Below are 13,607 nucleotides of genomic sequence, written 5' to 3' on the forward strand. Positions count from 1 at the left end.
TTGTTTTCGCGTTAGGCGATTTGATTGAGAAGCGAAGTTGCGGTCACACTTGGCGTATTTACAGTATTTTTATATGGACCTGCCATCTCAAATTTTACACGTGTACGGAGTTGCCATCTTGATTTCTAAACGTCCGCAAGTGCACATGTATTTACATCAGTATGGCAGCTCCTGACAACTGCATATGTTAGGATGGCAACATAAAATGTGAGTAGCGCAGCAACCAGCAACAATCAGCATCAAACAGTAGCGGACAAAAGATTATTGCCACAAAATCCGGATATAACAATTTGAATTTGTATTTATCATTATTTTACTTTGGTTTTATTTATTGAATTTATTCCATACAATTTCATATGCATTTTGTATTTGTTTTCATTAAATCATAAACAGTTACATTGTTTTACATTGTACATTTGATTATGCTTTACTTAATAGGTATTATTATTTTAGTTCATATTTGTATATATCTTGTTTGTATATGTCATACGGTTATGTTTATTAAGAATACGTGTGTGTTTGTCTCAACGGAAAATCCAAAACAAAATGAAAACAATGGATTATCGATTAGTTATATTTAAACGGGTTATTCTTGAGTTTCTGCTTACTTTGATTAACGTTTAATCATATTGTGTACCATAATATAATTAGTTAAAGCTACAACTTAGTGCGCATTCTTGTACTTCAGCAACAACTACAACAAAAGATATGACACATAAACAATAACAAAAAAGTTGATCGTTTCTAACAACAACGAACGTATAAAATAATTCTTTTAAAACATTTGTTGTTAAACAAAGAAAATGTAAAAGTTTTGTTTTCAATAATTATTTTTTTTTTGCTTTTACTTTTTCCATTTTTTTATATCACAAGTTAAAATTTTGATTATTGTTTGGTCAATTTTATTATAATATTTATATGTATAGTACTTGTATATATGTATATGGTATTAGGTATGTGTGTAAATTATGTACATAAGAAAATATACTAATAGCATAATTTAATAAACATATTTCCGTAAGTTTCTCATATAAATTGGTCTAGATAATCAAGTCATGGTGTTTCATTAAATGGGGTTCCTCTTTTGGGCTGAGGAATTGGTTGAGTGCTTTTCTTAAGGGACTTGGTATACAGAGCAGTTCTAACGATTCGAGAGTGATATAAATATAGTTAAAAATATATGTTTGTTTTAGGAGATTAGAGAGAAATTCGAGTTAGTTGCATGCGTTAAGTTAAGAGAGTGTTCTTTTAATGATAATTTATCGAATTTATTTAGAAATATTTTGTAAGAAGGTCCTAGAGATGTGGTGGCACGATTAAAGTATAGGGATATATAACACGATATGGCAATTGCGAAAAATGAAAAAGAAGAAACCGAACAATTCACACATTTGTAGATATGTAGTGTTGTACGTTCCATGCTATTTTGAAGACTATAACAAAATTGAATATTCTTTTGAAGTTTAGCAAGTCTAAGATATGTTACAGATATTTAGGCTCTATCCCTTCAAAATATTCTTTGCCATTCATTTGTGCGTCCACATAATAGTTTCGATATGTATTTCAGCAAAATATATCCCTAAGCTCTTTAAACGCACTCCACCACATCGACTAAGATGTCTTCCTATGAGCTGTCACATTCCAGTTTCGATATTAGTCGCAGGTGAGGATAAAGCCTGGCTAAGCCTAAAGAGCCATCAGACCATCGATTCTCTGACGCGGCCCTTTACCTGTAAATTAGTTTCGAAAGTCGATGTATTTTTGGATTAATATGTGCGGGCATATGTTTTTTGGGCTTCATGCACATCTAGACGTAGGTGGTGTAAGGAGTTTTACACATAGACAGACGAGCGTGCGATATGTCGGGACTGGATAAATTGCTATTTCTGGTTTCACTTCCACTTTCACTTCTGTCGTCGCATTCGATCATCTCTCCATTTGCGCTCCCATCGATCTCTCTGGGTTATGGAGAGAATACGCGCAGGGAACGCAGCAGAGTAGCCAGGACATTGGCCAGACACTCGGCCTGCAGGGCCAATTGTCCTGCGCCAATGGGTCCGATCTCCACGCCTACCAGCTCCCTGAAACTACTCGCTACATCGTGTACTTTGAGCACTATGTTCCTGGTTTGCAACGGAGCCGAAGTGTGCCTGGTCATATCCTGGGCCAGCTCAGTTATCCTTCGAATGGCTGTCAGGCAGGAAGTCAGATGTTCTGGCAGCGTAATCAATGTCATGTCCGACATGGAGGCCACCAGGAATTTGCTAGCCGTGACCAGGGCCAAGGTCTGTTCGGTGAGCTCGTTCCTAGCACGCTGAAACTTCTCCTCATCGATGGAGGTGCCTCCTCCCGCCGCCTGAGCCACCGAACACTGGGCGGCCACCTGGTCCAACTTAATAAGCAGGCCGGACATGGCCACATCTGTTTTGGCCAACAACGCCTCGCCATCAATTAAGTGACCGTTTTTAATGAACAACTTCTCGCCGTGCAGCTGCTGCGGTTTCTTGGGGAGCAGAGGAAGTGTTCCGTTGGCTTGGTTCAAGTGGGGCAGACGAACGGTGGCCGGAATGGGTGGTGAGTAGTGGGCAGGTGGTGCTGATCCGGGTGATGAGGAGTTCGGAGAATTCACTCCGTTCGAAGGACGCGGGCGACAGGCGATGGGCGGCAACGGGGGTTTCTTGGGACCACTCACCGCGTTTGTGGGACTGCTCTGGCTTCCATCCAGCGTGGGACTTCCTCTCGGCGGCAGTTGTGGCGGACAGAGTTCCCGCCGCTCCTGTGGCTGCATCACTGGACTAGCGGCTATACGCACCTGTTTTTTGGGCGAGTAGCGCTGCAGGAGCTCGGCACTTTTCGGTGGTCTCGCCGGCGGCGGTGAAAGTTGCTCTGTAGTGGGTGTTCTCGGCGGTGGTTGCAGTTCCTCCTGACCCGGCTGCTCCTCCTTTTTGCTGGTGGGACAACAGCTGAACTTGCTCTTCCGCTCCACAGTGGCATACTCGATAATGTGGGGTGAGTGACTAACAGTTCCATTGTTGCCATTGGCAACCGATTGGAAGAACTCCCTCTTTGCCTGAACAGAATTGCTATACAGGCACTCGGTTTCTACCGGTGCAACCACCTGCTGTTGCTCCAAATTCGGAGGTGGTGGTATGATGAAAGACATTATTTCCTCGGGTGTCAGTTCCTTGGCGGGTGTCGCTTTCTGCGTGGGTGGTGCCACCATTATCTGCTGCAGGAAACTGTCCAGCTCCTCAGCCTTGCCTTCGAATCCCTTCGGGGGAGCTGCATTCATCAGCGACAAGGAATCCAACTCATCGGGGGTTTGAGGTGGCGGAATGGCACGCAGATCTATAAGATCCGTATCGGTTTCAATGAACGTATCTTCCCTTACTTCAAATCCATATATCTCGGAGAGCTGACGGGCAGCAACATCTGTGTCCGCCGATGCCGCATTGCTAATCTCCTTCAGTTGCTGCAGATACTCCCTCAGATTGTAGTCCTTTGTTTCGGCACCGAAATGTGTGCCATCGGGACTGTGCAAGCCAAAGCTGCTCCTTTGCGAGAGTTGCTGTTTGGCTGGTGCTACAGATCCAGCGGAAGACCCCGCTGCCTGTAGAAGCATCATCTGCGGTCTTCTAGTTGTAGGAGATTGCGCCGGTGAGGCCACAGATTCCGAATCACTTTCGCTCTGGGAGAAATCGGTGCCCAGAGCTTGCAAGTCACTCAGCAGCTGACTAAAGCCATTTAGTTTCCTTTGCGGTCTCGGGCTGGAAGTGCTGCACAGACTTGGCTTTCGCTTGGGCGTAGCTGGAGTCGGAGGAGCAGATGTGGAGACTGGAGCAGACTCGGGAATGGCGTTCAGTCCCTGGGTTATGCCACTCAACTCGTGGTTAATGGTCTCCGCCAATAGCGTCAAGGAATCGCTGTGTTTCAGAGGATGTCCTGGCGGAATGATAGCGCCTGGTCCCAGAATCGTTCCACCCTGCGACCCTTCCGTCGATGAAACCTTACTGCTGTTGAGGCTATCGCAATCCGAATCGAATTCCAGCATGGCCACGCCTCCTCCGCCGCCGCCCTGCTCCTGTTCACTCAGATATTGCTCAGAGGTCTGAACTAGGTGCTGCAGTTCCTGAACCCTTCTCAGAACTTGCTCGTTCTTAGCCTCCAGTTGATGGCTGCCCAAATGGCTGCGTCCTTCGCAGTAGTTGCTGCCACTACTGTCACTCAGTCCCGAATCCTTGGCTGCCTCCTCCAGCAGCTCGGTGGCCATCACGCTGTGCAAATCGAGGTCCATGACGTAGGGCAGTGAGGAGGGCGCCTGAATGGAGGACTGCTGCTGGAGCTGACCCCTTTGGACTAGCGGATGGTAGGGTGGCGCCATCAGGAAGTTAACGCTGTGCGCTCGAGTGTGGAAGGGAAGCAGGTAGCTCCATCCCGCTGGGAGCACTGTGTGCTGGGACAGGAATCCGGGCGCATTGTCCTCGTCGTTCGGTTCCCGTTCTCGCAGAATATTCAACACATTACCTGAAATAGAAAAGATATAATAATGGCATTGCAAATATAGATCCTTGAATTCCTCACCTGTCAGCAGTCGGTAGTAGCCACCTAGGACAAGGCTAAACTCGCAGCCATCCCGATCCTCCATTATGAACTTCACAGCTCGATCTCCGAGCATGAATATGGATACGCTGCAGGTGACATCGTCCTCGCGATTCACCACCACATGGGTGAAGTCCTCGATGGCGGAAATAGGCTGGGGCTGCTTGGAATGGGGCAATAAGTTATAGAAGTTATCCACCATCAACAGAATCGAGATAGACTTACCACCGAATTGCGGGCACTGGATATCTGGCTGAGTCCAAAGCGTGGACTCACCAGCAGGACGCGTTCGACGCCCTCTCTTTGGTTTGTGCTGAAACATTTGGCTCCATAGCTTGGTAAGCTAGCGATTATATCTAGATAATGGAGTTTGGCCTGCAAATGATGAACGATTTTAGTTCTGATTTGATGTTCTTATTTCTCTCTATTCCATTTTTGTATGCCTTAAGCTACGTTAAGTGCCTTTTGCTCACCTGCAGCTGTGTGAGAACCTTGCTGGAGGAGCCAGTCATCTCCGCGTTGAGCTTAAGGAAGTGAGAAATCAGCCGGCGCAGTTCCTTCCGCTTCATGCCCTCGAACAGACTCACTGGCACAAAGCGCTCCAGACCGAACTCGCGTCTGAAAGAAGTGAGAATGTTGTATTCATAGAAAGGCGGTGTCTCAAGGATTCGTCTGAACCTACTCGACTAGTTTGACAGTGAGCTTGGCGGGCGCAAAGTTGTTGGCCAGGGCGTGCTGGTGCATGTGGAGGGCGGCCAAACGCAGGGCCAATTCCGGCTGCAGCTCTGGGGCGAATCTCTCCTGGTTGACGTCATTGCAGCACTGCAAGTACAGGTAGTCAAGGGCATGCAGATCCCGCTGCGCCAGTTCCGCGGCCGAGATGGGCACGAAGGTGATGCGGAATAGGCACCTCAATTTGTGCGCTCCCGGACGCGCAGCAATCTAGTTAAGAAAATAAGCGGAAATTCAAAAATAAATGTAATTTCGCCTTGAGCAAATGTATATTAAGTTATCCTCACCCTGGCCAGCGATTCCTGCGGATCCAGCAGGGTCAGCTTGTTGCGCTTGAGGCTCTTCACGTGCTCCAGCACCAGGCTGAAGAGCTCGCCACAGCACAGGCACAGCTTGTCCAGCAGCGAGCTGACCACGTCCTGCACCGTGGTGGTGGCATCGTACTTGAACGACTTGGTCTGCCCGTTCTCGAGGAACACCTTCAGCACATTGGCCATTGGGGGTACGCAGATGTCGCCAAGGGAGAAGGCCGAAGGCTTAAATGGGAAGAAGACAAATTAAAATCAATGTAAAAAGTGAGCTTAATATATTACTTACCGGAAACAGTGGAGCTCCGTTAACGCAGACACTCTCGGCGAATCGAACTCGACTAGGACGCGATCTCAGCTTGGCTCGCTTGCCCGCTGAAAGAAGTGTGGATTTTCTGCCAGGCAGCACGCAGTGCGCCATAGGTTGGCACACCAGGAGATTTACCTGCGACTCACAGGCTCGCACCAGCTGGATGACATGATCGCGCGGCGCATCCTTCACATCCTCGCCATTCACCGCCAGGATCTGATCGCCCGGCTGCAGTTTTCCGATGCTGGGACCACCTTCCGTCACAAATCGCACGATTACGGGACGTTCACTCCCGGCCACGAATCCAAAACCCAGGCTGGCATTCCGCTGGAGTTGAACCTGTCGTGGCTCCGGAGGATGCTCATCCCAGCGTATGCACTCGGGTGCCTCGTATGTGGTCGTTTTATTCAGGTGGCTATTTAGGAAATACAATTTATAAGGCCATATAAGACGATATTATGCTGGGATACTCACTTTATGTAATAGGAACGACCCTTGGAGTCTATGGCACGCTCCCAGCCATACGAGAGCTCCTCGTGTTTGCTCCAATCCTCGCAAGCTGGCAGCCAACCCGCAGATTGTGTCATGTGACTGAAGAAAAATTATAAATAAATATTTCAAACTATTATATTCGGGCTTAGACCTTTTCCACAGTTACTAACTCATGAGTAAGTCAATTACCACTACGTCATACGATAAATTGCAATTGCTATCATTTCGCATTCCTCAATATGAGACATTAGTAATTCAACAAGGCAAATATAAAAGAGCTGACCAAATATTGTCTTTTCTATAAGAATGCGTCGGTAAACACTGTTACCATAGCTCAGTCAGCTGAAATCTGTCGATAAATACAGCGGAAAAGTATCTTGTATCTTTATTTACTTATTTTGTTAGCAGAAAATGAAAAAAAAAAATATAATCCATAAATGTGTTTAATGTAATGATGAACTCCAATTAAGAACACAAGTCCGTTTTAAGTTGAAGGCAGCCGTCGGGCTGACATATATTTATTCAATTTCTTCTTTTGATTTTAGAGTAGGCAGAAATGGTTCTGTCAGCTCAACGTCTACAGAGTCTCTCCGATTTTACAGTTTTTAATATATTTGGACTTAGGCTAATCCGCGTAGCTGCGCTGCCGGGTACGCCAGCAGCGGAGCGGCGTTCTTATGTATATCTTATATATCTAGGCTTATCGGGAGAGCGAGATATGTATGTACGTATGTAATATGTATTTGGTCGGCGTGTGAATGCTGACCATGCACTTATACTTTTTGCCTTCGAGTGGGTGATCATGTTACATCCGCCCTGGCCTAACTGCGTGCATAAACATAAACATAAACATAGCAACAAAGTGCTGCCATAAGTTAATATGCTATTTTATTTAATTGTTCTTAATATTGCATAGGCACATACTACATCTCCCTCCTTTTGAAAAATAACGTAACCTAGTGAAGTTATTTTGATTATTAAATGCAAATTATTTTATTTTTATTTTTATTTTGTTTGTGTTTTTGTTTGAACAACAATAGTTGATTTTATAATGCAAAGATAAAAATATACGTAGTGTATGGAAAATTTGTATAAATGATTAAGGAAAATATAAGTTTAAATTCAATCATGAATGAAATTTCTTTAATCTATCTTTATGAACTATTTGTTTTTTGTTTTTATTAGTAAGTAGCGTAATATTGTTATTATCTCCTATGCTTTCTATCTTATAGGGCCCCGTATATTTAAAGTCTAATTTATGACCTACCTCATTTCTTAGTAAAACTTTATCTCCTACTTCTAATTCTATGTCTTTTACTTTTAAGTCATAATTTTCTTTATTTTTTTCTTTGTGCGCTTCAAGAAGTTTTCTTGCTCGAGCATATGCTACCTCTAACCTATATTTACTCTCCTTAGCGTAATCATCTATGTTATATATTGGTTCTATGCTATGTAGTTTATTAAAATGTTTTGGTAAATTACTTGTTCTACCGAAAACTAATTCATATGGACAATAATTATGTACCATAGATTGGGTCGTGTTGAAGCAGTATACGAAATATTGAAGCCATACGTCCCAATCGGTTTTGTCCGTCGATATGTAGGATCGTATATACTCGTTTAAAGTTCTATGACTTCTTTCTACTACTCCAACTGTCTGGTGGTGATGAGCTGTTGATGTTATATTTTTTATTTTCAAATATTTACACAGGTCAGTAATTGTTGAATTCTTATACTCTGTTCCCATGTCCGTTATGAACGTCTTCATTGGACCGTACTTTAGAATAAAAGATTCAAATATAGCTTTTGCGACTGTTTTTGCGCTTTTATTTGCTATTGGTATGGCAACTAAGTACTTGGTTAAATCACATATGAGAGTGACTGCGTACTCGTTACCATTTTCTGACTTGGGTAGTGGACCAATTGTGTCCACAACAACTCTATCGAAAGCATGTTCTGGTGTTTCAGTTATCGTCATTGGAGTCTTTGTGTGCTTTGTTGTTTTTGCTTTTTGGCATTTTTGACATTTCCTTACGTACTCTTTTATGTATTTACTCATATTTTTCCAGTAATAATGTCTTTTGACCTTGGCCAAGGTTTTTGTAATGCCTGTATGCCCTCCTTGTATTGGATCATCATGTAATGTAGACAATATAGCTTCTTTTTCTTTTTCATTATTTATTTGGGTCACCGGGTTAAGTAGCGCTACTTTTAAATTCTTTAATATTTTATTGCCCATATTTTTAAATTTATCTATTGAAACGTGTTCAAAGATTTTTTTCCACGGTGCCATTTTGATTTGGCTGATATCATATATACCGGCCTGCAATTCAAGCCTTTGGAGAAATTGATCTAAATCAAGAATTCCATTAGTATAAAGATCACCAACATCATATCTTGCAATAATTTTCTTTCCATGTTTAAATAAACATATCGAGTCATTCAATTGCAATGTCACTACTTTTCGTACCTCGTCATTTGTTATGACTTCGTATACGTTGGGCTCTGAAGCTATTTCTTTGGTTTGCTTTTGCAAATCCAATTGTTCTTTTCCTGCGCAGGATTTTTGTCTACTTTGAAATCTTGTAGTGACTTTTAATATATTTCCAGTTATATCTTTTAGCTCTTTGATGGTTATTCTTGATAACGCATCTGCTACATGATTGTCCTTGCCCTTTAGATACTCTACTGTAAAATTATATTCCTCTAGTTCAAGCCTTATTCTAGTTAATTTAGAGCTGGGGTTCACCATCGAGAATAAATATGTCAATGGTCTATGGTCTGTTTTCACAGTGAAATGTTTTCCGTAAATGTATGGTCTGAAATGTATTATTGCCCAATGAATTGCTGCTAACTCTTGTTCTGTTGTACTCTTATTGCTTTCACCTTTCGTAAAAGCTCTGGATGCATAAGCAACTGGGAGTTGGTGGCCATTATGGTTTTGAGTTAAAACTGCGCCACACGCTTGCTTGCTTGCATCTGTTGTTATGCAAAATTCTTTGCTGAAGTCTGGGTACTGCAAGAGTGTTGGGTTAATTAGCTGAGATTTTAAATGTATGAATGCTTTTTGACATTCATCTGTCCACTCGAATGGAACATTCTTTTTACATAATCTTGTTATGTGCCGCGAATAGTCGGCGAAATTTTTGATAAAACGTCTGTAGTAATTGCAAAATGCTACAAAACGTCTAGCGCTGTCCGCATCATGTGGAACTGGGTAGTTCTGAATGACATCATATTTTTTGTCATCCGGCAAAATTCCTTTGTCTGTGCATTTGTGTCCCAAAAATGTGACTTCATGCATGAAAAATGAACATTTTTCAGGATGTAACTTTAGGTTGTATTCCCTGCATTTACCAAAAACTTCAGTGAGGTTTTTAAGCATATGTTTTTCGGAACAACCTATGACTATTAAGTCATCCATATAAAGGAATGCTTGAGACGGTTCTATTCCGGAGAATGCTATAGTCATCATTCTTTGGAATGAATTAGGCGCTATTTTTAAGCCAAATGGCAATCGCGTGAAACGATATGAGCCATTGCTGGTTGAGAAAGATGTTATATCTCTCGAGCCTTCATCCAGTTCGATTTGATGAAAACCTGACATTAAATCAAGGCAGGAGAAATATTTTGCTCGACCAAGTTGGTCCAAAATATCATCTATTCTCGGTAGTGGAAATTTGTCAGCTAAAAGTTTCTTATTAATTTGGCGATAGTCTATTACTAATCTCCATTTCTTTTTATCAGAATTCGGGCTTGACTTTTTGGGTACTAATAGCAAAGGGCTATTGTACTGTGAAACTGATGGTTCAACTATTTTATCTTTTATTAATTTCTGAACTTGGGCTTGTATTTCTTCCACTTGACTATGAGGACTTCTATAATTTTTCGTGTATACTGGCTCATCATCTTTTAATCTCAACTGTTGTTTATACAAATTATTAACTGTTATAGGTTCTGATTCTAATGCAAATATATCTATATATTCGCTGCATATATTTTCTAATTGTGATTTAAACAATTCGGGGAAATTTTTCTTTAATTGAGATAAGACAGTTTTATTTCTGTGTTCACTATTTGCCTGAACTACATTGTAGTTCGAAAGTGGCTCATATTTTAGAGTGTCCATATTGACTAATTGGTCGGAATCGGTTGTATTTAAAATTCGGACAAATGTATTACTTGATGTTGCGATTGTATTTGCAACATAAATACCAGTTTGAATTTCCTGGTTTGGAATTAAAATGTTATCATCTTTTGATGATACTATTAATCTTCGGACAACTTGGGATCTTGCTGGTAATAACGTTGTGTTAATACCAGAGCTGTATGCTATGGGAATATATATTGGAAATTTCAAATTGTTTGGTCTAATTATAAACCAATCTTCTTCTTGGTTTAAATCGATTTGGCAATTATATTTTTTTATGAAATCTATTCCGATTATTCCATCACACGGTATTGGAAAGTTTTTATCTACTAAATGAAAATCGTGTGGGATAACGTATTTACCTGTCTGTATCTCAATAAAAGTCTGTCCTCGAGACTGAATTTTCTGTTGGCCTATGCCTTGAATGTTTATTTTATTGGTTATTTGAATATTAGAAAATTTGTCAGAGTTCTCTTTGAGAATAGAGATATCTGCACCTGTATCAAGTAGAAAAACTAGTTTTACGCCTGTTTTGGCATGAATGAATGTAGAAAATATGTTGAGATTATAATTGATGGTGTATACTCTACGATCTTCTTCTACTGAGTACCTAAAGGCTGTTGCTAGTTTCCCTGTTCTTGGATTACTCGTACATTGGCATTGTTTCTGTTGTAGTTGTTCTGACTGTTGTTACGGCCTCTGTTTCCATTATAACGGCCTCTGTTATAGCCATTATAACGGTTATTATTTCCATTATAGCGGTTTTGATAACCGTTATTCTGGTAACCGTTATTTTGGTAACCGTTATTTTGGTAACCGTTATTTTGGTAACCGTTATGGTAGTTGCCTCTAATACTATTGTTATTAAAGCCTCTACCGCGGTTACTACCTCTATTGGCATTTCCGTATCCTCTATTGGGTCTGTTACCTCTAAAGTACATCACTTTATTGATGTCACCGGTAACTCTTGTACTCGTTCTTATGTATGCGCTTATCGCTGCATCCATAGTGGTGCAAGTCCCTGCTTCCAGTACTGTTTTGATACTTTCGTGCTCAGCACGATGTATCATGGTTTCAATTGCCTCTTTGGTGCTTAGACCAGTGGCATGTTCTAGAGGTATACCCTCATCGATATAGGAAGCTTCTAAAAGTTTTCTCAGGCTATCAACTTCAGCGGTAAATTGCGTTGCAGTTTTACCTCTCTGCTGAACTGTTGCTAGCTTTGCTTTGACATTACTGGATGTCTCACCGACAACTACTTTCTGCAATTTGTTTATAATTGCTGGAATTGTCGTTTCATTGTCAACTGAGTTCAAAATTGTGCCAACTATTTTTGACTTAATGACCTCAACTGCAATGTCTTCAAATGGTCCCTTAGCTAGGTCTACCAATTTGATTGCCTTAATGAATCTTTGTAAATGGATCTTTTGCCCATCAAATTCTGGCACTGTGCAGGCGACTTCCCTAATGTAAGACCTAATGGCAGCTGCTTCTTCTGCCATGGTTAAGTTATTTTCGGAGTCGGCTGCGTTATTTGTTTTATCGTCGTTCTTCAGCATTAATTTTGCTGGTATAGTTAGATCGTGAAGATCTTCCTCTTTAATGTCTTCCTTGACTATAGTCCTATCTTCCTCGTCAGAGTTAGTGCTGTCTTCATTCAAATTTATTCTTAGTGGGGTGTTTACTATGGTTGGAATTTCTATCTGGAGACTGAATTTATTTTTTATAAATATTAATTTTTCTCTTAATGTCACCAGTAGGTTCAAAGCCTTAGCACACTGTTTGCGTTCCAAATTCTTTCTATTTTGTTGGATCAACTCTCTGATTTCATTATAACTATTTACCAAGACTTGGGCATTCCTATTGATTGTTACAGCTTGTGTTGATCTGTTTTGCGTTAAGCACTTATAGGATTTTCTGAAATTTTCATTTTGATCTTTTATCTGATCAACAAGCTTTTCCCAGTCCATGCTGTGGTATACTCATAACTTCAAATTTATTCATTTGTATATATTTTTTTTTTAATGTAGATAAATTCAATATTACGTTTTATATTTTTTTTTTTATTTATTATTTTTTTTTCATATAATTTTTCTCATATTTTCATTCATAATTGACTTTATTAAAGATCTTCCTTAAATATTATCTATACCGTTAGCAGTGCTACGGTATCGTTTCTTAAGACACTTGTTATGCAGTTTGTATATTTTTATTAATGCATTGGATACCATAATTAATGCAATTACAATTAGTATTATGGTTATCCAGAACAAGTCTGCATTTTGGACTTCTACTTTATTTATTACATTGGCTGTAGAGTCCACAGTTTTAGTGTCTATTAGACCCATTTTGGGTATACTAATTTTATATTTTGGAGAATAGAATAGAAAATTTCCTTTGTATATACTTTTATTTTCAGTTTTACTTATTTCATTTGTCTCTATAGACATTTATGTTTGGAATTATCTATTTATAAAATCTTTCAATGTTCGCAAGAGTAAAAAAAAATTGTATTTTACATTGTTGCCTGCCTGATTCTAGCTATGGCTTCACGGGCCATATTGGGTTAACAGGGCATAATAGTATATGCTCCGTTTTACAATATTTCTTACAATTTTTCTTATCTATATATATTTTATATTTACTTTATATTTATATATATTTATTATTATATTCTGCTGTTGATGATGCTCATCAGGTGTCAGCTGGGCGTCGCCGGGGGTGGCACGCTGACACTCCCTCGCTGCTGTCTATTTCTTCGCCGCTGAAGACGTCGATGGTCGCTCACAAGTCCCCAGGCAGTGGGGACTCCAGATTCCTTCGCAGCCAGGGGGGCAGGACTTCTTTGGTTTTGTTAATGCTGGTGCTGGTGCTGGACATGCTCAGATTTTTCCTTGGTTTTTGCAGTTCCATTTAATTAGTCCAGTCTTCTTCCAGTCCAGTGTTCCTTTGTTCCTTTGTTTTCACCAGCTTTGGTCAATTCGTCCAGCGTTGGACGACTGTCACGGTCGCCATG

At 40.8% G+C, this 13,607-nt stretch overlaps 1 protein-coding gene across 2 annotated transcripts in view, besides 1 other annotated feature; it reads right to left on the reverse strand.

Annotated features, from left to right (window-relative positions):
• Positions 1 to 292: 292 nt before the first annotated feature.
• CG42788 (uncharacterized protein) overlaps positions 293 to 13,607 on the reverse strand; it is a 35,970-nt gene continuing 22,655 nt past the window's right edge. The window contains exons 3-10 of one of the 2 annotated variants that reach the window (NM_001202293.3): positions 6,424 to 6,540; positions 5,929 to 6,364; positions 5,619 to 5,867; positions 5,282 to 5,541; positions 5,073 to 5,217; positions 4,825 to 4,974; positions 4,582 to 4,759; positions 293 to 4,524 (exon numbers count right to left, since the gene is read on the reverse strand). In NM_001202293.3, coding sequence (NP_001189222.1) covers positions 1,964 to 4,524; positions 4,582 to 4,759; positions 4,825 to 4,974; positions 5,073 to 5,217; positions 5,282 to 5,541; positions 5,619 to 5,867; positions 5,929 to 6,364; positions 6,424 to 6,540 — 4,096 coding nt within the window. In that variant the 3' untranslated portion in view covers positions 293 to 1,963. Of the gene's footprint in view, positions 4,525 to 4,581; positions 4,763 to 4,824; positions 4,975 to 5,072; positions 5,218 to 5,281; positions 5,542 to 5,618; positions 5,868 to 5,928; positions 6,365 to 6,423; positions 6,541 to 13,607 lie in introns of both variants that reach the window. The other variant, NM_169609.4, reaches the window with a different exon arrangement.
• Positions 6,889 to 13,607: part of a mobile genetic element that runs on past the window's edge.

This window comes from Drosophila melanogaster, chromosome 3R, assembly GCF_000001215.4.
Source record: "Drosophila melanogaster chromosome 3R".
Classification (NCBI taxonomy): Eukaryota; Metazoa; Arthropoda; class Insecta; order Diptera; family Drosophilidae; genus Drosophila; species Drosophila melanogaster.